Below are 25615 nucleotides of genomic sequence, written 5' to 3'. Positions count from 1 at the left end.
GGGTACCTCGGACTCTGAGTCTCCTCCGTGTCTGCTTCATACTCTGGGGGGCATGACTATGGTTCCCCACACCCTCTAGCAGATCGCTACAAGGATAAACCTTTTGAACTCAAGCGCGCTCACGCACACAGGTGTTTACACAGGTGTTCACAGACACAAACTATATCTTCTTTGGCTGCTACCTTAAAGCATATCGTGTGCTGTCGGTCTTGCGTGCTGTTCAATAACATTCCGTATTTGGTATTTACTGTTACTTGCACATATCTAGGTTGTTGCTTTGATCTCTGTCTTGTGTTGTTCTCTTGTTGTTTGTTTTCTTTTTTCCTCTTTTAACCCTTTAAAGCCGGTCGGAGCGGGAACGCTCTGTTTTGCGTAACTATTTTTAAATCCCCCTAGAACCGGTGTTCCAGATCAACTGGCATTTAAATCAACTCGCGTTGGTCAAACAGATGTGTGGCAGTCTTGCGTTTCAGGAGCTGCTACCGACAAAACAGCAAACAAAACGCCAAATGTGTCATCTGTGACACTTGTGAGGTTATCTCAAACACACTCCGTCAGTCTTGATGCCGTTGAACAACAAAATGTTTAAAAATGACGCGAGTTTACCTGGTGATATCCTCATGCGCGACGCGATCGCGAAAACAGCACACAATTAATACCACGCCGGTGTTGTTCACAGGACAGGAAGAGTAAACGATCGGGAGACTCTTGTCGTCGTTATCGTCCCCCTCGCACGTTTTATTTCTCCGGTTTCAGCGTTTTTGCTTCACAACTAAAGCGTGCAGTTTACTTTGTGTGCACTAACATGGACTCGAGTCAACCAGCGCCACCTCTGGCCAAGTGCCACAGCCTACAGCCAGATCAACTTGTGACACACATCTGCACTACGTTTGAATCACCACTCCAATTGGTCATCATGATTTTAATATTCTCTTTTTCCATAACAATGAAATACGCCTTGGACAAATATGACACATCAATAGTTCAATGGTGCTATCACATCACATCCTGTAAGCATCTTCTGCCTGTGTCTTTTCTCTGGAAATGAATATTTCCAGCCAATATAGGCAATCCATCAACATGGCTGGAGAGTTGGTAGTTATATACAGTCTGTATAAGTGTGGTTAATCTAATAAACATTTGTAAGGAGATGGCAGTTACTGTGAATTTACAGCAGTTACACAGTGATTAGTAATAAACAGAGCCAGTGAGAGTGAGTGGATTGAAGAAAGTTAGTGACTCAGGTGTGTCAATTGGTTTGTCATCTGCTTTTGAGTCTGGAGGAGACGTAGAAATCTTTAGTTTTAAATATAAGTTAGGAAGATTCCTGTTTTAAAACAAGCTCCTTTTGTGAGAAATGCAAGAAGTACATCTGCAGAAAGCACACAGTTACATTCTGTTCATCATGTGGACAAAATTGAAAATGTTGAACATTGAAAAACTGAGAACGCGAAGAACCTTTACCAAATTGTTCCTAAAATAGTTATGGAAAGTCTAACTGTTGTATGTCTGTGTTCTACATGTTTAACTAATGGAAAATAAAGTTGCTATTGTCACATTGCAGTTTCTTGACAATTCTGAGTGGATTTACACAGTATGGGTCAAAATGACCCACAACAAAATCAATGTCATTTTTTGTTTTTCAACATAATACAAGGGTTAATTTCCAAAACGTGCATATGATCTCCAATTTGTATCAGATCCACTATCACATAGCTGCTATGTCATAGCAGCTGGAGCAGTCTCCAATGGAGGTCAGTCCACTGCTGCCACCTGTGGCCAAGTGCCAGAGCCTACTACTAGATTAACTTGTGACACATCTGCACCTGCTGCTATGATCACATTGAGTAGAGGCTGAGTGGCTGCACTTACCCCTGGTACATCCAAATCTACCCACAAACATGTTGAAAGATGCAATCCCAGCAATGTGGATTGTCAACACTAAAAACAATCAGTAAGCAAAGACAACAGGGATCAATTTTTTCTGTTTATTTAGCACCCACAACATTTGTAGTCGCCTTCTGCACAGGGGAAGTCCACACACACTGTGTGGTACCACTTTCCGCAGAAGGTGCATTCAGTCTGCAAGATTGAATGAGATTGTCATATTGTCTGACTGTTTATTACTAATCACCTGCTGTAAATTCACAGTAACTGCCATCTCCTTACAAATGTTTATTAGATTAACCACACTTATACAGACTGTATATAACTACCAACTCTCCAGCCATGTTGATGGATTGCCTATATTGGCTGGAAATATTCATTTCCAGAGAAAAGACACAGGCAGAAGATGCTAACAGGATGTGATGTGATAGCACCATTGAACTATTGATGTGTCATATTTGTCCAAGGCGTATTTCATTGTTATGGAAAAAGAGAATATTAAAATCATGATGACCAATTGGAGTGGTGATTTCTATGACTTTGTGTTTATAATTTGGAATTTTGTACAAATGTAGGCCACAATAAATACATGATATCATTTCATTCTTTTCAAAGGTTTATTTGCATGACGCACAAACAGACACAATTGAAAGGTACAAATGTGTTGTGCACGAAACGAATTCAAACGTGGTGCAGATGTGTGTCACAAGTTGATCTAGCTGTAGGCTGTGGCACTTGGCCAGAGGTGGCGCTGGTTGACTCGAGTCCATGTTAGTGCACACAAAGTAAACTGCACGCTTTAGTTGTGAAGCAAAAACGCTGAAACCGGAGAAATAAAACGTGCGAGGGGGACGATAACGACAACAAGAGTCTCCCGATCGTTTACTCTTCCTGTCCTGTGAACAACACCGGCGTGGTATTAATTGTGTGCTGTTTTCGCGATCGCGTCGCGCATGAGGATATCACCAGGTAAACTCGCGTCATTTTTAAACATTTTGTTGTTCAACGGCATCAAGACTGACGGAGTGTGTTTGAGATAACCTCACAAGTGTCACAGATGACACATTTGGCGTTTTGTTTGCTGTTTTGTCGGTAGCAGCTCCTGAAACGCAAGACTGCCACACATCTGTTCGACCAACGCCAGTTGATCTAAACGCCAGTTGATCTGGAACACCGGAACCGCGTAAGTTAGCGCAATATTTTTTTTTTGCATATGAAACCGGAGGAGTTGTACTTACATCTTCTGTCATCAGCTTGTCCTAGTTCACGGTTTCCTTCGACATATAGCTTTCCAAAAATTGCATAAAAAGCGCTTGCAGGAACAAAAACATAATATTCCAGAAACACGCTTTGCCAATCCGATTAGCTGTTCGTAAAACTTCCCACAGACATCAGGCTAACGATAGCATGTGCGCCATTTCCAGCCCGAAACCGGAAGTGACGTCATTTTCACGGAAAATGTAGTGTTTTACTTGTAGGCCTTAAATGCCTGTACTGGTGTTTTTATAAGTCATGTTTTACTTTATGCTTTTTTGAATAGTTTCTGGGATGCTTAGAACTCGAATTGCACTGCTGGAAATAGTTTATTTTGATGCACATGCTGTTTTCTTTGCAAATTTGCATCATAGGATTGTTTATCGTTTTTCCTGCAGTACATAAAAATTGGTGTATCTCAAAAATAAAACTATGAAGACACTCAAAATAAATGTCCTGTTTTTGTAAACTATTGTTTGCAACTTTTTTGTATTTAAAGTTTTGAGGGATAAACCTCTTAAATTTCTCCAAGTAGAAATATATGCAAAAAAACCAAAAACGATTTTAAATTTTTTTGTAGTTTAATGCACTTTTTTGCAATTAATGTAGTTACTATGGACTTAATGCATAGATATTATTAAAATATGGGCTATAACAGTTGTATTGATGTATAGTGACTTGAAATGCTCCCAAAAATGGCACTACAGCATGTAAAAATATAAAGTAAGGTCTGGCGGACTTGGTTCTATGGTAGGTCTTAAAGGGTTAACAGGTGATCCAATGGATTTTCTCTTACTGTCCCCCATTCCCCTCTGTTTTTCTTTCTCCCTTTCTTTCTCCCTTTCTTTCTTTCTCTTTCTCCCTTTCTGTTTAATTGTCTGTCCAATTTGTAATAACCTAAAATAAAATAAATAAACAATAATAATATAGATCAATCAAGTCGACCAATATGGCATTGTCATATTTTCTCCACTTGAAAAAATAAATCCGTTGGGCATCTTTCAGGGCCTTCAGACAACAATTCTGAGGAGGATATACCAAAGACAAAACAAACAACAACAACAAAAACACGAATCTATACAGAGAAAAAGGTGAGCGGTACATGTCCAGTGTGCCACTTAACAAGAATCTCTGCAAACGCAAGCTGCATGACTTGCATTATCCATTTGTTAACAGTGTTTCCCAAACTTTTGGAGCCACAGCACATATTTCACATTAGAAAAATCACACGGCACACCACCAAACAAAAATGTCACAAAAAGTATATTTAAAATTTTTTCCCCGGGGCACCTTTTTCGCTTTTTTCTGACCACTACTCATGCTAGGGTCTTCATCTGGGTCGGAATTTTCTCCAGGACCCAGGTCAGATTGACTCATTTTTCTTTTCAAATATTCATCTATTGCTGTTACGCACTGCGTTGTCTTACTCGCAGAATGACTATTATGTAATTTATTCTTCGTCTTCTCCTGTTTTATTGGCAGTTGGCAACCCATTTAATTAGAGGAGGTAGTTGTACTGCCCTGTAATGGAATGTAATTGTTCCGCCCCTCACTCACACGGTTTGCTTAGAGTACTAATGTGCTGGAACCAGTCAATCTTCAACGGCACACCTATATGCCTCGGTACAGTGGTTGGGAAACACTGTGTTAGAGGATACAGTAATAAGCGGCTTTTATAGGTACAAATTTCCAGCACACCTTTAACTAGTCAACTCAGGTGGAACTTCAAAAGAATTTAAAACTAGATCATCAGAGTTCAAAGTAGACAGTTTGGAAACAGTTGTGGAGTCCCAAAACTATTTCCAAAAGTTAGATCCTGCTGACACAAAAGGTTTTTTGTTTGGGTTTTTCTTGTTGTTGTTTTTTAAAGCAACCCTGCTTTCCTTTCTTCTTGTTGGCTGAACACTTTTATCTTTATATCGTACTGCTCCTTATTTTTCCTTTGATGTTGCCCCCAAGCTGCTAATTGGAGTTTGTTGGAGTTTGATAAAAGTCCGTTTTTAATTTTTTTATTTTTTTTTAAAACAGCTTGATACATGTTTCAGACACGTTTTCTTGCAACTGACAGCAAATGAAAATTATTTGTCTGTAAAAGACACCTCTTGCCGTTATCATGCCTCACAGATAGCCCACATGGTCCCCTGCTGATCGTTGCCTGGGGCTGTCCTGGCTTTCCTTCTAATAATCACCTCCTTATTTTCATTTATATGCACTAGCTATATAAATGAAAGGAAAATGCAGTTACATAGCCCCCAGGCCACTGTGTTTATCAAACTAACTTACTGCTGATTTTAAAGCCTAGCCCTATAGGCCAGTGCAAGGTGCAGGAGAGGTTGTAATTTTGGTAATCATGTTTATATGGGAGGCAAGTTATCTAAGTTCCAAAATGAGTCAGTGCTTGTTCGCACCTTTGTAATGCTGTGATTGTCAAGCCAAAGATTATCTCAACTCACAACCTGAAGTTCTGTTTTGAACAGATGTGTCTGTCTGATTTGTTTTGCCTTTGATGTCTTCAACATGAAAACTGAAATTTCAGTGAAGCAAATTTTCTTGTACAGCATCTGCTAGCAGCCTCTTTGATGTTTTTTTTTTTTTTGGAAAGACGCCGTTACCATTATTTAGAAAACAGAAACTATGATATCTTATACTGAACCTGCTAAACAGCCCCCAAAACCTCTACAGAAAAATGTAGATGAGCAGAAGTAGATATAAAAACTGCAAGAACTCCAAGATTGTACTCTTATACCACAGGCTGCTTCAGTCAAGTACCATGATGACCTTCTTCTTTCTATGAAACACATAGGTTGATATTGGATGTACTTTCTATCTATCAATGCAACTTGGCAAACCACAACCTGACTGAATGGGTGTGTCCATTCTCTCTGAATGGATGGATAAATAAATGAATGAGTTCATACCTAGAAGCAAAGAGCAAGACTTCAGAAACACCCTAATATGTATAACAGCTATTCAGATATTTGTAAAAGGGCATTGCTCACAGGGACACTGTGCAGTGACCTTAAGGTCATAACAGTCACCATGACCAGAAAACCACTTCCTTAAAACTGCTTTAAAGTGTGGTGAATCCACACAGCAGGGATCACTCTCTCAGCCAAAGCCTGGGTCAGATTTACTAAATGAGGCAAATTTGCACAAAGTTTTGTAGGTGATATGCTAACACTGCACTAATTTCAATTTTCAATTTCATAACTGTTTCATATTTGAGTTACTTTTAGTAAATAATTATTTTACTCAACAGCAGCAGCTAATGACCAAAACAAAATAAAGCATTTAGACTTTCAGTTTGGAAATTTGTGTGGAAAAGAGCAGAACTTCAGCAGCTTTCAACCCACAGACATAACTAAAGGGAAACATGGTTCCAAAAAACGTGACCAGATGTAATTCAGTCAACACTAACCTGGTTTAGGGCCAGACTCATTTCACTAAGCAATAATTTCTGGAACAGGCCCCTGGTTGACTGGGTACATGAGATTGCAGTTTTTAAACACATCCTGATTTTGTTAGAAATAACAAATTAAGAAATTCGCTGAAAGACAGATAGAGAGATTTGTGTGTTTGGCTACAGGATGTTTGTACAACCATAGCGAGTGTGTGTTAAGTACACTTCACCAGCAAATTATACTAATTTCTCTTTGATATTAGACTTCTCTGGATGCTTTTTGTCACAGATTCTAGGCCAAGCAGGGTAGTGTGTGCGTTTCAGTTGCTTCCAACTGGCATTGCTACAGTGTATGAAATAGTTGGAAAATGAATATCTCTAAGTCTCAACAACAAAAACAACTCTAAGGTTGTCAGCTGGATAAGGGTGGAGTGCCTACTAAAGGTTGGGAATGTGTTGCTGCCCCAGTATATGTAGTTCAAGTATTTTGGTGGTTTTCATGAGTCAGGGGAAAAGTGGAATGGGAGACTGACAAACTGATTGATGTATTGATCTGCTGTGGTAAAGAAAGAGACGTGTTACCTTGACTTATAGCTACTGAACTTTAGCTAGTGATCAGAAGAAAAGGGTCACAGACATAAATGTGAGAAATGGTCTTCCTCTGAAAGGGTCAGCCTTACGAACAGAGTAAGAAGCTTGTTCATTAAGGCAGAGCTCAGAGTATATCTGCTACTCTTTCACATCAAAAGGAGCCAGTTGAGGTTGTTTGGGCAACTGGGAAAATGTCTCCTGGGTGCCACCTGGGTGAGCCATTTAGGAATATATTTATGTCTCTCAGCTGACGTTGTAACAAGTCTGTGATAGGCGTAGATATTTGGTGCAGACCCGATCACCATGTCATGTCCCTGTCATAAACAGTGGTGTGGCATGGACTGTGCAGATTGTGAAGAAATGTTTATTGATTTTATTTACAATGATGACAATGGTGGTCCAAGATTTAAGGCAAAGGCATTTCCAGTTGGCAAGGCCCAAGGCTCCAACAGACACACGTCATTTCTCCACAGCAATGTCATGAAACGGCTGTGTGCAGGCCGGAGAGGACCCAGAGGAAACTCATAGGTGGAAACCAAAACATGAACTCAAAACACAGCTTTATTGCAGGCATGGAAGATATACAAAGAATAAACTACATTGGGAAATGCTAAACTAAAACACAGGGAGGCACAGCCATGAGGGGCGACGCGACACGGAACTGAGGGAGACTCTGACATAAATACACAGAAAAATAACAAGAAACACAGGAGCACAGCTGACACGGATAACTATAATGAGACAAGGGAAGAGCAAACATAACATGACGGACACTGACGGAGACTATCAAAGTAAAACAGTAAGTAAAAAGACAAAGCTGGAGGGGAAGAGAGAACACGGAGGAGCACAAGGGAGAGAGGCAGATGTCATGGGCTGGGAAAACAAGACGGAAAACATAACAGACTTAAAACACGAAAGGAAACACGGCACAAGAACTCGCACCACAATGAAAAAAAAAATGAAAAAAAAAAAACAGACACAGATGGAGACACAGAGGGCAAAGACACATGGGGAAAATACTAAATAATCAGGGAGCAAAACAGGGAACATAACTAAAGACTACTAAAGAACCAAGACATAGCCCAAAATACAGAAATATCACAAGGAAAAACAAAATGCTGGGTCAGAGGGACCCAGAACCCTGACACTGTCAGCAGCTTACTCAGTTTCCAGCTTCCAAGTATCTGCTCAGAGAGGGACAACAGATAATCACCAACACAAGAGTTCATTTATTCCATGTATCCTATTCCAAGGGTGGGAAACCAGTGGAAATACAAGGAGTGTTAACACACACGCTGCCAAAGACGGAGGGAGCAAAAGATAAAATAATAAAGGAAAGAGAACGACAAAAAGAGCGAGCCAGCACAGGACAACTGGAGGACATGACAACCCTGAGCTGTCGATGAACTACTCCATAACCCCTTTTCCATTAGATAACAGCCACTAATTTAACACATCTGTCTTAGTTTGGGATTACTGTTTGAGATAATAGATTAAATCTGGACTTTCTCTTTTTCTGGGCATCCCACACACCTCTGATGGTCCCAGATTAAACAGTTTAAATAGTGGCTATCAAAACAACAGCAGGGATATGAGCGCAATTTCAAAAAAATAAATATGATTTCCTGCACATTATGCTTGACTGGTGCTCTGTAACCACAACAGAGAGATGGGCATTTGTGCTGCTCTTTTGTGGTAACAAACAATCTGGCACTTATTTGACAACAGCTGTCTGTGCTTCTCCTTAGAAGATGCATGTTTACAAATAGCTTTCCAGCTTTAAAAAAAATAAATTCCAGCTAAGTGAGAACACTAACTTGGACATGGCTCAAATGAAATATCTCAGAGATGGCCGGTTACTGGAGTCGTCGGCTCTGCCTGTGTTTCTCTTTAGAAAATGCATATTTACAAAAAAATTCCCAGCTTGTTTTTGTCTTTTGAACTAGCTGAAAACTCTGACTTGGACAAATATCAAATGAAATATCTCAGCTCAGTCGCATGGCTGTCCCACTATGATACTGATTTCCAATCCTGTCCACTTTGCTCACTCCCAACAAAAGTCGTCCTCAGCTTTGTCACCTGTAGCTTCCTGCCTTTTTAGAAGTGACGCCATTTCCAAACCACTACTACCATTCGACCTGCGACCGGTTGGGGTGAGAGAAGGAAGACAGGTTAAGACATGCTGTGGAAGAGAGCCAGAGATTAATAACAGGTATGATTCAATGCAGGGAAATACTCAATGCATCATGGGAATCCCCCAGCAGTCTACACCTATTGCAGCATAACTAAGGGAGGATTCAGGGTCACCTGGTCCAGCCCTAACTATGTGCTTTAGCAAAAAGGAAAGTTTTAAGCCTAATCTTAAAAGTAGAGATAGTGTCTGTCTCCCGAATCCAAACTGGAAGCTGGTTCCACAGAAGAGGGGCCTGAAAACTGAAGGCTCTCCCTTCTTCCCTGCTTTAATTTTTAATGTCTTGTATACCAAGGGCTGCAAAAACCCCACACTGACAAAATGAAATAAATAAATAAATGAACTCTATTAAGATTTTATACTTATTGGTGGTTGAAGAAACTGCTGGGTTGGTTGGTGCTGGTTCATTTGTGTACTTGTCATAGTATGGATCATGAGCTCCTTGTGTATATGTGTAAATTTGTTTATTATTCTCTTATATATTACTTTTACATGTCAAATGTGAACTAAGAATGTGGAGAAAGCAGAGCTAGAATGGCATAAAACAGTCTTTACAATTGTTTACTGTATGACTGGAAAGATAAACACTATAATTTCACTCTGTATTTTGATGTGCAGATTGTTCACACATTAATGGTAATGGCAGCAAATAAAGACAAACAAGGCCAAGTGTTTGGATAGCAAGACAAATAACCTCAAAAATGTAATAAGCAGGTAGAAATGATTTTCACGAATTGTGACTACCAGAAATGTACAAACTGTACAAACTTTGATAAATTATACAAGATAACATTATGCTGCAAAGTAAAGCAGGCACTTCTAGATAAACGAGTGGATACATTAATGTCTAAGTTTTTCACCAGAGATGTTATGTGAGTGCACACATGCCTACAATAAGTCTTTGAGTGAAATCAATTTTTTGTGGTTTCAAATAAGGATGAATAATGTTCGTGGAATTCTTTTACCACTGTTTGTTTTTCTTCTGAATATACAGCCATTTATGAAAGAAACCCATTCAGCACCTGAGGTTAACTGCAAAAAATGAACCTTTGTCTCTGCACGCAGTTGTCACAATTCAGTCATTGTTGGCTATGTAATGTAATTTTCCATTACATAGCCATGTATCAGTTTTGAATCAGTTAAAAGCTTGTTGTTCCCTTCAGAAAGCCTTAATGTTCCGCATGGCATAATTGTAGCTAAAAAACTTAGAGCCTAAGTTTTTTTTTTAGAGCCTGGAAATGACCATTTCCTCCCTTGTTTAGGGTTTGGATACGTGAGATGATTGCATGTTTTATAGTGACGAGGTTTGTTATTGTCTGGCTGACACTCACTTAAAATTTGTTCAAATTTGGGGCCTTCTTCTCAATCATATTAACAGAGATTCTACATAATCTTTAACCCATTCGACTGCACTTTGTGTTTATGTGAAACTACACCTCTGCTGGACCCTGATTCCTTCCTGGACCTTTGGACTCTCTGTTGCCCATTCACACAGAAGATCAGCTTCTTCAGACTCCAGCATTTCTTCTGAAAGTTTTTAGACTGATAGTGTCATGTACTGTGTGCAGACTCACAGAGGCGAAAAAGCACACTCAACACAGCTTTATTGATAAACACAACAAAATAACTAAACTGAAAACACAAATAAACTAAAGAGACTAGCAGATGGAACAGATAGTACGGGAGGAGAGTACAACACGACAAAGGGCAAGGGAAAACACAGGGCTTAAATATACAGAGTAATGGGGGAATGGGACACAGGAGGGAGGCACAGCTGGGATTAATTAAACATAACGAGACGAGGGGAAGGAAAACTAGACTCACTGTACTGTACTGAGAGACAGACTGAAACACGCGGAAGACAGTGACTTAAACTAGAAGCCAGAACAACAAACAACATCAAGAAAAACAAAACCATGAATAATCAATAATCAGGAAATAGAAATTAAACACAAAACCCTGGGTAACACCCAGGACCGTGACAGATAGATTTAAACTGACTGAGCTGTGTTTTTTTTTTTTCTTTCTCTGTGCTTGGATGTTGATGTTTTTGACGTTTTTTCCCCTGTCTGGTTTTATGTAATTTTGAACGTAAAATCTTACAGTCAGGGAAAGTCTGGCCACAAACAAATAAATGATCAGTCTATCATTTCAATGGTAGGTTTATTTAAACAGAGAGAGTAATAACAATAACAAAAAAAATCCAGAAAACTGCATTTCAAAAACATTAAAAATGAATTTGCATTTTCATGCATTTCTAACTAAAATGTGAAAGTAGTTGTTTATCCTCTTTGTTTAAGTGGTTGCCATAGGAGATCATCTTGTGGATTGTCAGGACGCACCCCAATACAGGAAGTGTGAATCGGCTCTCTGTTTAAAAAGCCCTAATCTCTGATCCTACAACTATTACAGAGCAGGCGATTCCGAGTTCAGATTGAGCTAGTGAATGAAAGGACTCGCCTGGTCCTACATCTCTCTCCAAGAATGTCCACCTACTCTGGCAAAAACTGGGGCCTGAGCATACTTGCAGGCCAGGTATCTAATCACCACACCTGTTACAGCAACTCCCAGTGCACTTGGAATAAAACTAGGTACAGTTTAGGGGCCAGACGTAGGCCAAATTAGTCTGAAGCTATCTATGCAGGATCAAGCTATAAGTAACTAAGAGTTGTGCTGGTCTTTCAGTAGCCAGTTCACCACTTTAGATCAGAGTGGACTGGCTGAGCTACTATTAAATTGACCATTTTACATATAAATTTTACATATAAATATACTGATCAGCTATATCCTCCTGTTTATGGCTATCTTTTGACTTTTAGTGCCACCTTTAATAGTTATGCTTTATAATGTCCTAACTTAATGAGTAATGAGTCATATGATATAGCCAATGTCTGGTCTTGGGAAAAGTTAACATCTGTTTTAAGACTTTATCTTCTGTGTCAACTAGTCATAGTGTGGTTATATCATGAAGTGACTACAATCAGTAATAAATATGGAAGATAGTTTCTAAAGATAGTGAACACAATAGGAAGTTAATTCATTTATTCTTTGAGATGAAGCTGGTTTCATTTTCATTTTACAGATGTAGTTTCCATCTATAAATTCACGTAATGAAAGACTGACTCCCCGCTCAACTCTATTGCATCAGTATTGCTTCAAAGATCTACTTTATGCACCACAGAATAACTGTGGTGCATAAAGTAAAGGCTGCTTAAAAAGCAGAATGCTTAAAAAGAAAGTTCACTGGTTTGATAGATTTACATTGAGAGCTCTCAGTGTAACTGAGCCTAACTGCCAGCCTACCAGCCTAACTGTTCATCATTGCCTTTGTTACGTTTTGAAGTTCAGGGTCTAGCTGCTGGGCTGGTGTCAGCATACACTCAGCTTTAGTGTAAGTGCTCAGTATGCAAAAGGCATATTTGTTGATTTTCGGTGAGTGGTGAGCCCTTTCCTCTACTCCCTCTTCACCCACGACTGCAGACCTGCTGATGGTTCCAACACCATCATTAAGTTTGCAGATGACACCACGGTGATTGGCCTCATCAGTGACAACGACGAGGCCGCCTACAGGGAGGAGGTGGATCGTCTGGCTGAGTGGTGCGACACAAACAACCTGCTGCTTAACACCGAGAAGACTAAGGAGCTCATCGTGGACTACAGGAGGAATGCTGACCCACATCCACCCATCCACATTAAGGGGACGGCTGTGGAGCGTGTGAGCAGCTTCAAGTTCCTGGGAGTCCACATCTCCGAGGATCTCACCTGGACGACCAACTGCTCCAAGCTGGTCAAGAAGGCTCACCAGCGCCTCTTCTTCTTGAGGACTCTGAGGAAGAACCACCTGTCCTCAGACATCCTGGTGAACTTCTATCGCTGCACCATCGAGAGCATCCTGACCAACTGTATAACAGTCTGGTATGGGAACTGCTCTGCCTCGGACCGGAAGGCGTTGCAGAGGGTCGTGAAAACTGCCCAGCGCATCGCCGGAGCACCACTTCCTGCCATAAAGGACATCTACAGGAAGCGGTGTCTGAAAAGGGCTGGGAAAATCATCAGAGACCCCAGTCACCCATCACATAGACTCTTCACCCTCCTGCCCTCTGGGAGGCGCTACAGGAGCCTCCGGACTAAGACCACCAGGTACCGGAACAGCTTCTTCCCCACAGCTGTCAGACTCCTGAACTCTGCCTCCTGACATCTGACCCACGTTAAACTCATGGACTGAACATACACACACCCACAACCACTAGCACTTTACCACTACTGTATAGTTCTGTGTAGATAATCATTCTGTACATACGATAATTTTTAATCCCACAACTGTTTATAACTTGCATAGTTCACATTCTGTATAACTGTATATCTCAGATTTCTGTATAGTTTTTATTTCATATTTATATCCTGTTCATAGCCTGTACATAGCTTGTACTCACTACAGCCTGTACATACTTATAGTTATAGAATATTCATAACATACTTCACACTGTGTACATTATAACATACCATAATAGACCCATTTCTGTAATATACTTACATATCTATATTATTGCTAATTTATATTGTAATATATCTATTTCACGACTAAAGCACTTTCTGGATGGATGCAAACTGCATTTCGTTGCCCTGTACCTGTGACATGTGCAATGACAATAAAGTTGAATTCTATTCTATTCTATTCTATCCTAGGTGAACACTCGGAAATAATGAAATGGAGTGACTGAAGAAAAGAATCATTGATGAAACCAGTGAAAATATTGTCTTTGTTAAAGAAGTAGGTCTTCCCAGGAATCAGTTTAGGATAGCTACAGCGATCATTTGTTTCCAGGACGTAGGGCAAAGGCAGAGCTTTCACTTTGGCCTCCATCCCATAGACCTTCAAAACATTCCTGAACACAACGCTCTGCAGAGAGACACTTTCCACAGCCCCAATGTACACTAAGGAGAAAGATACACAAATATATTACACTACAAATTCATATCAATTCATAAATATCTTTTTTTTTTTTACCAATATGTTTTTATAATACCTTCGGAAAGATTAGCTTTATTCAAATTATTCACAGATAGAAGTCTGGATTCTGAAAAAAAGAACATTATAGACATATTATTGGTAAAGTGAGATCTCTAGGTTGTCCCATCAAGATAAATTGACGTAAAATTAAGTCCTACTTTGTAAGAGAGAATGTGTAACATCTAAACAGACCTTTTATCATCTTTCTCTGATCCTGTCCTGCTTCATGGATTGATCTCAGCCTCCCAGCACAGCATGACCACAGGGTGGTGTTATAGTAGAAGTGACCACAGCATCTAAACCCTGTCTTGGCAGAGTACAGCACCTCTTTGTCCTCACTTGAGCAGCAAATGTCCTGGATTTGAAGATGTATCATCAGTTATGGTTAATGAAAGCACAACCGTTTGCAGTCATTGAGTCATTGTGCTAATTCAGGCAGTCCACAATCTCACATTCATGGTGAGATGTTGCTACAGATCAGCTAAATTTTTACACATGGTTGTAAAAAAACCTTCCTTGACTTGCTTGAGTTATAGTATATAACTGCTTAAAACCTAATAATAATAGTTATGGTGCAACATAAGCTGTATTTAAATTAGAGATCCTTCTTTTCTTTAAAACAATCTGTATGTCTTTAAGCTCTGCACAATACAGACAGTCAGAGACCAAATGTATTATAACATGCTGTTAAACAAAGCTTCAAACAAAGCTTCTGTTCAGTAATTAATACTTAAATTGCATAGTGGTATGGACCTGCTGGTTTCCTCTGGGTTTTTCTCCTGCCCTATCATTTTCTATCAGTTATAAGTTTCCTTTCTTTAAACATTATCCTTCATATTTTCTCACACAAAAAGGCATAAAAGCCTGCCAAAGTATACTAGTCACTGTGATAATCCCTTGTGAATAAGAGAGTAGCCCAAAGTAGCTTTTATAGTAGTTAGTAGTAGTAGTAGTAGTTTTGTCCAACATTTTTAAAATGACCACAAGAGCTAGATGAAGCCTGTCAGAAGGGGGCATAGCAATAGTAGAAAATACAAAATCATTTGTTGCTGCCATTGGTGTCACTGACTCTACCTGTGGCTTTTGCAGAATGGATCCACAGCACTGCACGTCCCCTCCATGCTCATCTAATGATGTCAGATTGTACAGTGTTCCTGCACAGCACTTCATCTGTGGGTCTTTAATGTTGTAGGCTTTGACCCCACAGCAGTAAATGTTTTCTGATTTGAGATGCCTGGTTGGGGAACAGAGGGACAAATTAATATCAAATAAGTAGAGTGAGAAATATGTTCATACTTAAGTCTATATGTGTATTGCTGGTGTTACCATAAAAGATAATGTCTTCATTTGTGCATTGAAAAAACAGAACATCATCAGAGTTGCTGGATCTGCGTCTATATGGCTCTGTAGTTTAAGGTTTGTATTCTTAACTAGTAATTATACGATCATAACGCCACATTAGAGAGTAATGCAAAATATTGATAAGATAATTAGTGCAATAAATTGTTTTCTCCACGGATTAAAAAAGGAAAAGCAATGGATTAGTTTTCAAAAAGCAACGAGCAATGTTCATTATCTTTTTTCTTTTGTTATAGCATTCCTCTCATTGACATATGACACGTAACAAATAAAGAAAGACATAAACATAAATATGATCTTGTTTTGCTCACCACAACTAGCAGCAAAGTTGGTGAAAACAAGCTCTGATAGCGACTGCATCTTACGAGCCGCCAAGATTCAGCAAGTTCAACTGTTACAAAGCCTACCAAAAAACAACAACTGAGACCTGGATATGAATAGCTACTGAGTTGTGTGATAATTCATGCATTAACACTGGTTCCAGCCCATATGGCAGTACAAAATATTGAATGTTGCAATAACTGCAATTACTAAATATTTTAGGAAAATGAAAGTACATTCATTAAACAGTGGAGTCATGACAAGCATGGACATGCACAGGTTTTAACAATAAACTTAAACTGAAAAAGCACGAAGCCCAGACAAAGACTCAGACTGATGATGCAGAGAAATTCTTTCAGTAACACAATGCATGTAAGGAAAAATAGGTGGGAAAGACCTTTGGTATGTCTGGAATGTCTGCCTGTCTCGTAAAAGATGTGAAGATATTTACTTTATTAATCTCAGAGGAGTATGTCTGTGAAGGTTCTCAGTCATCCACGTCATCATAGTCTAAGGAGCTTGGGAAAAAAAGCGTTTGGACTTGAAACTTAAAGCAACTTAAAGAAGTCCAGACGCTTTTTTCCCAAGCTCCTTAATCTCAGAGGAAATTATGTGGCCACAGTTGCTCCATGACAGTAAGAACAGTAACTAACTAAACTAAACTAAATAAAACAAAAAGTTACAAAATTACAAAAATATAACAAGTAGCTCTAATTATAAATATCCTAGTATATTACACAAAATTAAATATATGCAGTTGACATTGAGGTGCTCCTCTTATCATAATGACTTTGTAATTTTGTCTGTAGAGGGTGTGATATTAAGAGTAAACAAAAAAGCAAATGTGATACCAGTGAAAACAAATTTGATTAAAAAAAATTATTTTTTAATTCTTTAAAACCTTTAAAAAGAACATGCACGAACACACACACACGAACACACCTGTGTCCATTGCAGCAGATCTCAGCATGAGGCCGGTAAATTTCTGTCCCACAGCAGTGTTGTCCTGGGCTGCCGTGAAACTGAGAACAACATATGGTCCCTTTAGCCGGGTTGTAAGGAATACCCATCTCTGAACATTGCTCTCCATCGTCTCTGTCCTCGTACAAGGTGTTATTACAACAGAGAACTCCACGCTGTGCCGAGCCATACGGCGTCTCTCCACAGCACTTGAAGAACAGAGATAATGAATTTAAGTGTGAAGCAATGCAGACAAAACCAGGCTTTTCCTCTACACATGCAAATGCACATAGGTGAATAATAGGTGAATATATAAATATAAGAAGAAAACAAAGAAAACTGGAAAACAGGAATATATATATGTATATATATAATATCTTGCAACAATTTAATATTGCATACATCTAATTTCTACACATGAAGTTTTTCTAAGTTGTTTTAGTCTTACCAGATTTTGGATCATTTTGCATTAGTTGTAACTGCTACCTATGCCTTTAGATGATCTTTAGACATCGGATCGAAAATACCCCTGGTTACTATTTAAAAGGAGCAGGGTGGAACTCTGAGCTCTCTAAACCTGCATAGAAAAAGCTCCTTTTTTCTTCTTCTGGGATCATTCTGTACCATTCCTGTCAGTGCTCCAGATTTAAGTGTTCTTTTAATAGAATTTAATGCTGAAATGAATGTGCGTACATTAGCTAATTAAAAAAGGTTAAAATTTTTAATCTTTGCATTAAAAAGTAAAAGTTTAAACTCTTCCAGCTGGAAAAATCTTGGAAAAATAAAGCAATTAGTCCATTACTTGATCTATCCAAGGCTTCCATACAGATACACATCCATTACAACAGACTTGTGTGCGTGGGTTATACACAGCTGGTGTTGTCTTGCTTACACCTAAATAGAGGGATGTGAGGGTCAGAAAGGTGGAAAGAAGAGAGAGGAGTTGCAATAAATACTTATCAGACTGAACATGTTGTGATAAATGATATCTGGAAAAGATGACTCAGAGGGTTTGAGAGAGAAGAAAAATATGCATGTTCCCTGTTTAACACATTTACTACTCGAGTTTCAAATACAACTCCCACATTAATAAACATAAGATATTGTCTCCATCTGCAAAGGGTTAGCAATGCACAGAGGAGTTACCGGCTAGACAAAAGAACATCGATGACATGTGAAGCTAAATGTGCAAAAATCAGAGTGAGGGCAAAGCTGTGGTAAAGTGGAGGGAATAAGTGAAAAAAAGAGTCGGCTGACTTTCTGGTTCAACAACATTTCATAAAGATAAAGATAACAAGTTATAGCGGTACAACAAAGTTCATGAACCCATTCAGAGCTCCAGAAATGTTTTTAACAAACCAGCTGCAGTTTGCGGTGTGTTGTTGGGCTAACACCCTTTTTTGGAGTGTGAGTTTACAGTTTATGGTAGCTAGTTTTATCCAAAAGATGTTGCTCATCTAACGAGTCAGTTCCGTAGTTTAGAAAAAAAAACAGATTTGTCTCTCTCGTCTCGAAGTATGATGACACATAATTCATTGTCGGTAAGCATGAAGAAATTTAGTTCACTGTCTGGATTTATCTGAGGGCAATCTGGGAAGTAAGTCAGACAGAAACAACTCTTCCCGACATTCCTTTTTTTTAGTCAAATTGTTCAGTCATTTGTCTCTGTGGCTTTATTCACAGCCTTTATTATTATTATTATTATTATTATCATTATTATTATCCTCCTACATGCTGCCTTTTTCTTTAAGATGACGCCCATCCATTGTCTTCCACTTATCCAGTTCGGGGTCATGGCGGAAGCAAATCTCGACTGCCATAGGGCAAGAGGCAGGTTACATGGAAAGGACGCCAGTCTGTCGCAGGATTAACACCAAGTTACAGACAATCATTTGCACTTTAGGGAATTTAAGAATCACGAATTAATCTAACCCCACTAACTAAGGAAGCCAGAGTACCCAGAGAGAATCCACGCAGACACATAAAGAGGTCCCAGCCAGGTGGTGGGTTCAAAACCTGTCATGGCACTGGGTCTCAGTGGTTTCTAGTTTATGGACATTATGCTGTTCAGGTTTGTATATTCTGTGATTCTTAGGTTCAAGGTTATTTTTATTTCTTGTATTGAGTATGGTTCATTAGTCTTCAGTTCTTTTTGATTTTTTATGTTCTCTCCCTCAGTCTCTAGTATTCTCCATTCGTTAGGGTGTGGGGCTTGAGTAACTTGCATCGGGCGATCGTGGCTCAAGAGTTGGGAGTTCGCCTTGTAATCGGAAGGTTGCCGGTTCGAGCCCCGGCTCGGACAGTCTCGGTCGTTGTGTCCTTGGGCAAGACACTTCACCCGTTGCCTACTGGTGGTGGTCAGAGGGCTCGGTGGCGCCAGTGTCCGGCAGCCTCGCCTCTGTCAGTGCGCTCCAGGGTGGCTGTGGCTACAACGTAGCTTGCCATCACCAGTGTGTGAATGTGTGCGTGAATGGGCGAATGACTGGATATGTAAAGTGCTTTGGGGTCCTTAGGGACCATAAAAGCGCTATATAAATACAGGCCATTTACCATCATGAAAGCCTTGTTATTACTGAAAAATAAATCAAGGATTTGGAGGAACTTGCTGCCATGCAGATGTCTTTTTTTCACGTTAGACAATGCCCAGTTATTCTTTATAATAGATTAGATGGTAGTAAAAGAAAGCTGGCTCGAGAACCATCACAGACTGAAAACGCGTAGGGCACAGCAAAATCAAAAAAAGGAGTACAAAGGTATATGTGTTCCTGTCCCAGTCTTTTAGAACTGTTTAAGGTTTATGACTTCAAAATGAATGAAAATGGCACCATTTCTTATTTTGATATCATTTCCGATTTACATTGTTAGTTTAGTATTTTGTTGAAGTTCGTTGCTTTCACACTGATACACACAAGATACCAAAAAGCTCTAACTGCTATTGAAGCTGTATAGTTAAGATCACCCTGTGGTGCCGAGTCACATCAACTAGTAACTAACAGATAAAGTGAATAAATATCAAAACAAACAAACATGGAGAGGGTGTTACCTGACGCACAGAACCAGTGAGGCTTTTGATTTCTCTCACAGCACTGACTTTCCTTTGGATTGTAACATGATGACCCACAGAGATGAGTGTTTGGTTCAGTGCTGTGGATGTACAAAGAGGGGCAAAAATAAACACACAAACAGTCCACATCACATGAACAAAACCACAAAGTCAAACACAATAGATATTTTTTTAAACAGCATAGACTAATGTATGGCACACAAATGCAGAATATGTATAGAGATTTCATTTAGTAAAGTCAAACCGGAATAATGCAAAGTGGAATGGTCCTCTTGTTTTTCATTTAAGGAGTTTATGTGTGCATAAGACGCACACCTATCTATAGAGGTATGTGATACATCTTATATATCTATATCTGGAGCCTATCCCAGCTACCATAGGGCGAGAGGCAAGGTACACCCTGGACAGATCTGACGCAGGGCTAACACCAAGAGACAGACAACCATTTGCATTTGCATTTACTCGTATGGCCAATTTGGAATCACCAATCAACCTAACCCCACTAACTGCATGTCTTTGGACTGTGGGAGGAAGCCAGAGTACCTGAAGAAAACCAACACAGGCAAGGGGAGAAGATGACAGAGAGAGAGAGAGAGAAATATATAAAGATATAGATATGGATGTAAATTACATAAATTAAAAATTCCACTCTTGCCTCTGCTTACCCCTTCTACAAGCTTGTGTCCTCTGCTTGTCTACCACTACTGTGTCCGGTTCATTAGCCATCACCAGTTTGTCTGTCTGTATCTGGAAGTCCCACAGGCTCTTAGTTTGGTCATTCACAACCACCTTAGGGGGCGTGTCCTGTTTTGACATCAGGACTTCCAGGCTATACTCTGCACAGATGTTCCTGTATGCTATGCTGGCCACTTGGTTGTGGCGTTCCACGTATGCCTGCAGGCATCTTGCACCCTACTGTTATGTGGCGTTTTTTCTCAGGGGCATCTTTACACAGCCTGCACCTGGGGTCTTGCCTGGTGTGGTAGACTCCAGCCTCTATGGATCTTTTTCTCAGGGCTTGTTCCTGTACTGCCATGATTAGTGCCTCTGTGTTGTCTCTGGGACTTACAGATACACATGGGGAAACTGGTGATAGCTTAACAACAGACATAACAGTGGTGAACAAGCAGAGAAGAATGCTTTGGTGATAGAATTAGCTGTAATAAGCAAGATCAGGAAGAAGGACGCTTGAGAATTCCAAGGGCTGAGAAAGAGCTAGAATAATCGCAAAAGTTCCTTTAACCTACCAGTTGGGTTGAAGCTCTGTGATCTGTAAAATAAAATGGGATGTAAAAATATTGTTTAAGAAAGGACCAATATGTTTCTTTATTGATCAATATAAGGCAATTAATACTTTTTTTGCAGTGTGCTTATTACCTGTTTTTGTACACCTGTGGACAAAAAGCATAAAGATTTTTAAATAAGAAGGAAAGATGCTTAATTTCAGCTTATATTTCAGTATACTGTAAAAAAACAAACAAAAATTTCCACTTGAAAGGACTGTAGAGGAAAAGACAAAGTCAACATACAGGCTTCACTCACAGTAATTAGCGTAAGCTTCCTTTAACCATCCAAAGGAAAATGGAAAAAGGGAAATTTGCTACAAGCAAACTAATCAAAAGCTGATTATTTTTTTAAGCAAATGTAACCATGCAGACGCCTCAGTTTGACATACCTAAAGACTGATGTGTAAAGTCGGACTCGAACTACAAAAAAATGTCATGAAATCCATTCAGCACAGTATGACATGCTATTATGTACTGAGCTGACCTGGAGTGAAATTCTTGACACAGCAGGATGAATCCTTCGATTGTATCTCCAACTTCTCCTCATTTGAACAGCAGCACTGAGTCTCAGTGTCGTACTGGCTGTGACCACAGCACTCATGGTGACGGGAATTCCTCACCAGAATTGTCTTATTATCAGCTGGACCACAACACAACTGCTTGTCCTTATCAAAAACATCTGTGGAAAAGATCATTTTCATTTTTAAAATTTTTACTTCAAATATAACTCAACTGAGAAGCTGCTCCAGCATCCTCAAAATGTTTGAATGGAGTACATTTCGCAGAATTGTAAATTTGTTCTAGTGAAAAACCAATAATGTTTCTGCATTTAATTAATAATATTTCACTGACAGTAATGATTTGTAATGAAGATGTAATTTAGTCTTCTTTTCCAACTGTGTGTCTGCTCACCTTTACCACAGCATTCAGCCATTGGTCCAGGTTTTGATATGATGGTTGATTGACAACATATTTCATTGACTGGGTTGTAGGCCTTCAGGTCACAGCACTTGGACACCTTTTCACTCAGATCCTGAGTAACACTGGCTATAAAAACAAGACACAATCACTAGAACCACAGTCTAAAATCAGTACCAGGAAGTCCACAAGTTTAAAGAGAATAAAAAAGTTCAGTCTAGTGTGGCATTTTCATTTTTACTTGAGCAGCACTGAGTCACTGGAAACCTAGAACAAAATATGTGCCGGATGAGCTTTGATGTGCACTCAAAAGAACTGGGGAAAAATTATAAAAAGGGAGAGACATATCCAATTTTGACCTCAGGCCTTCCAGGCCATAATCAGCACAAATGTTTCTGTATACTATGCCAGCCGCTTGGTTATGGCATTCCATGTACGCCCTGCCTGCTAGCATCTTGCACCCTGCTGTTATGTGCTGATGGCTCAGAGGCATCTTTGCATAGTCTGCAAGTCTGCACCTGGGGTCTTACCTGGTGTGGTAGATCCCAACCTACCAGGTTGGGGTTTACAAGATGCTAGCAGGAAGGGCTAGCATCTTGGAATGCCATAACCAGGTGACTAGCATAGTATATATATACAGGGACATGCAGTGATAGATGTAGCTATACCAAATGTTGACAACATCAGGAAGAAACATGAGAAATACCAAGGGCTGAAAGAGGAGAGAAGACATGGAACCAAAACCCAGTTTACATGTTCTCTGGAGAACATAAAAGTTCTACACAGAAAGGCCCTAGCCTTTCTGTGTAGAACTTAGACAACAGTGCTAAACACTGTGCTATTGTGCTTCCTTTCAGTCTAAATGGGTACAATTCAACTCCAGTTTTAGTTATGTAGCTAGTTCACAAATTATTACCTGTGAGATTGTGTTTACAACAAGTGGCTGTTTCAGGATTGTAAGGCTCATTTCCACAACAAGACAAACTTGCACCTGGGTGAAGTTTGTTTTCACAGCAAGTAGCCTCTTGGATGTCATACACTGTTCCATCACAGTCTTTTCTGAAAAGCAAAGATAACCAAACCTAGGATATCAACACTGACAGTCATTTCCACAGACATAAAAGTACATATATATTAACTATAATCATCACATTATCTGAACAGTGAAATCTGTACAGATTTCCTCATTTTTGCTTTATTATACTGCCCTCCGATGGAAAACATGTTAATGTAAACAATGTCTACATACAACTAGACCATCGGTGTGTATGTAGATGCACTGCTTAGCTACTGTACTCAAAAATATCGTGATGTCAAGAGTTGAAAAGTAGAGTCTTCCTAAATTATCTGCTTAGATTGGAAAGTTTCCTTTCACTTTGCAGGTCTTCGCACATAAGGTGAGGAAAGTCTGACTCACCGGTAACAGTCGTTTCTACAGGCTGCATCAGTATCTCCTATGGGCTCTGTCAACAAGCACATATTTCAAGTAGTGAGCACCCTACTAATATTAAGGCTAAAGTTGTTAATATGTCAGTATTTTTCTGATGATTATGTTTTTTATTCCCTAGAGGACAATAGCCTCGAGTCATTCAATATTTACAACGCAGTTTAATCAACAAGAATCAGTCACACTGCCAGCTTTCATTTTTCAACAACAAAATTGATGAGTGGACACGCAAGGCATGCAATACATCTGGGGTCTGGCTGACGACAAAAGTGTTAAATTGTCCACTGAAAAAAAATTAATTAATTTTAATTAAAAATAATAACAAATCTGGCAATGTGAAATGTAGCATGCACGTCAGCTTTTAGAAGAAAAATTAAACCCTACTTACCACAAGCGAAAACCGCTAAAGCTGAAAAATGAGCAAAAAACATTATTATTCAGTTTTCTAAAAAAGAATTTTAACTTAAATTATTCTAAATATATCCCACGAAATTATTAAAAAAACAAAAAAACTTACCAAATTCTAGAACCCAAAATAGGAGCATTTTGGACCCTTTTAATTGAATCTGATTGACCTGAAAGTGAAGACAGTGCAGGTGTGGCTGATATATATAGGCTCAGCCACACCTAAGAAGGTTGGGTGCACACACGACCAATGTGGTTGCCTAAGAGTGACAACAACATTGGTTTCTAAGGCTTGCAAAAAAAACACTTGTCATGTGGAATGTAGATACCGATTTCCAGCATACCTCAGCCTTCAAATGTTTTGCTCCATTCAGATGCAACGTCACAAGAACTTAAAGCTGGATCCGTAAATTCCAGCACCACTTTCATGCCCGGAATCGTTAGATCCTACTGAGATAAAGATTATGAACAAGATTATGAACCTCATCTTTCTTTTCTTATTGTTGGATTCAAGAATGATGTAATTCTTATTTTCGGCGGAACGCTTTTTTATTTGTGAAAAGATCGTTATTCATGCAATTTGGAACATGTTTTGGTATATTACATTTTTCTTTCATATCTCAGGTGATTTGTTATCTCCTGAGAAGTACCCAAAGTCTTGACAAATGATGCAAGAATTGCACCTGACGCCTACGCAACCGTCTCAACAGAGCTGCTCAAGATAAACTCACATGACGAAAAATAATTTAAGGAGAAATATACAAGTAGGCTATTCCAGTTGCAGCTACGTGCACTCCAGTATTGCCTTTGGCCGTGTTCGTGCTGACGCATCTTTCTCTGGGAAACAACTATTACCGAGTTAATTGCGCCTAAGAAGGTGCATCCTAACACACGTCTTTACTCTAATAATGCAATTTATCATGAAACGCATTTAAGACAAAATATCGTTTTATACATTCAACATCTGCGTGGAGCAGTAAGTCGGCTAAAAAAACAAAAAAACACCAAAACAAAAACGCAACAACCAGGTTTACAAGTTTGTCCTAAAAAACACATTCCTTATTCCTTATTCACCATTTGCTGTATTTCTGTGTGTTGTCAGGTAAGTCAATGTTTATTTATTTACACCCCCCCCCCCCCCCAAAGAAAAACCCCCTAGAGTTCTCCAGTGCTGCAGGACTTGTCTAGCGATTTGCAGTGTAGATAAAGCTTGTGACGTTCACTTAATTCCACATCTACGTGTTCCCTCTCGCAAACGGCCAGTCAGCCAGGGTGTAGGTTTTAAACACAGAAACACACAGAAATATACAGTTGTTGCGTTTTTGCTTTGATGTTTTTGACGTTTCTGGCTGACTCTTCTGACTGGCCGTTTGCGAGAGGGAACACGTAGATGTGGAATTAAGTGAACGTCACAAGCTTTATCTACACTGCAAATCGCTAGACAAGTCCTGCAGCACTGGAGAACTCTAGGGGGGTTTTCTTTAGGGGGAGGGGGTGTAAATAAATAAACATTGACTTGCC

General features: G+C 39.4%; 1 protein-coding gene across 1 annotated transcript; it reads right to left on the bottom strand.

The window, feature by feature from the left end:
* Positions 1–13950: 13950 nt before the first annotated feature.
* LOC100712393 (galaxin-like) lies at positions 13951–24329 on the bottom strand. Its single transcript, XM_019355510.2, has 15 exons — positions 24207–24329; positions 24078–24098; positions 23660–23705; positions 23159–23301; positions 22237–22371; positions 21809–22003; positions 21416–21429; positions 21286–21308; positions 20018–20118; positions 17777–17868; positions 16957–17183; positions 15409–15568; positions 14527–14689; positions 14351–14401; positions 13951–14258 (listed from the first exon to the last, which is right to left on the bottom strand). The coding sequence occupies exons 1-15, from the start codon at positions 24232–24234 to the stop codon at positions 13996–13998; spliced, it is 1662 nt and encodes a 553-aa protein (XP_019211055.1). The 5' UTR covers positions 24235–24329; the 3' UTR covers positions 13951–13995.
* Between the last annotated feature and the right edge of the window lie 1286 nt (positions 24330–25615).

This window comes from Oreochromis niloticus, linkage group LG14, assembly GCF_001858045.2.
Source record: "Oreochromis niloticus isolate F11D_XX linkage group LG14, O_niloticus_UMD_NMBU, whole genome shotgun sequence".
Classification (NCBI taxonomy): domain Eukaryota; kingdom Metazoa; phylum Chordata; class Actinopteri; order Cichliformes; family Cichlidae; genus Oreochromis; species Oreochromis niloticus.
Note: the sequence above shows the minus strand (reverse complement) of the source record. Positions and strands in the feature narration are given on the sequence as shown.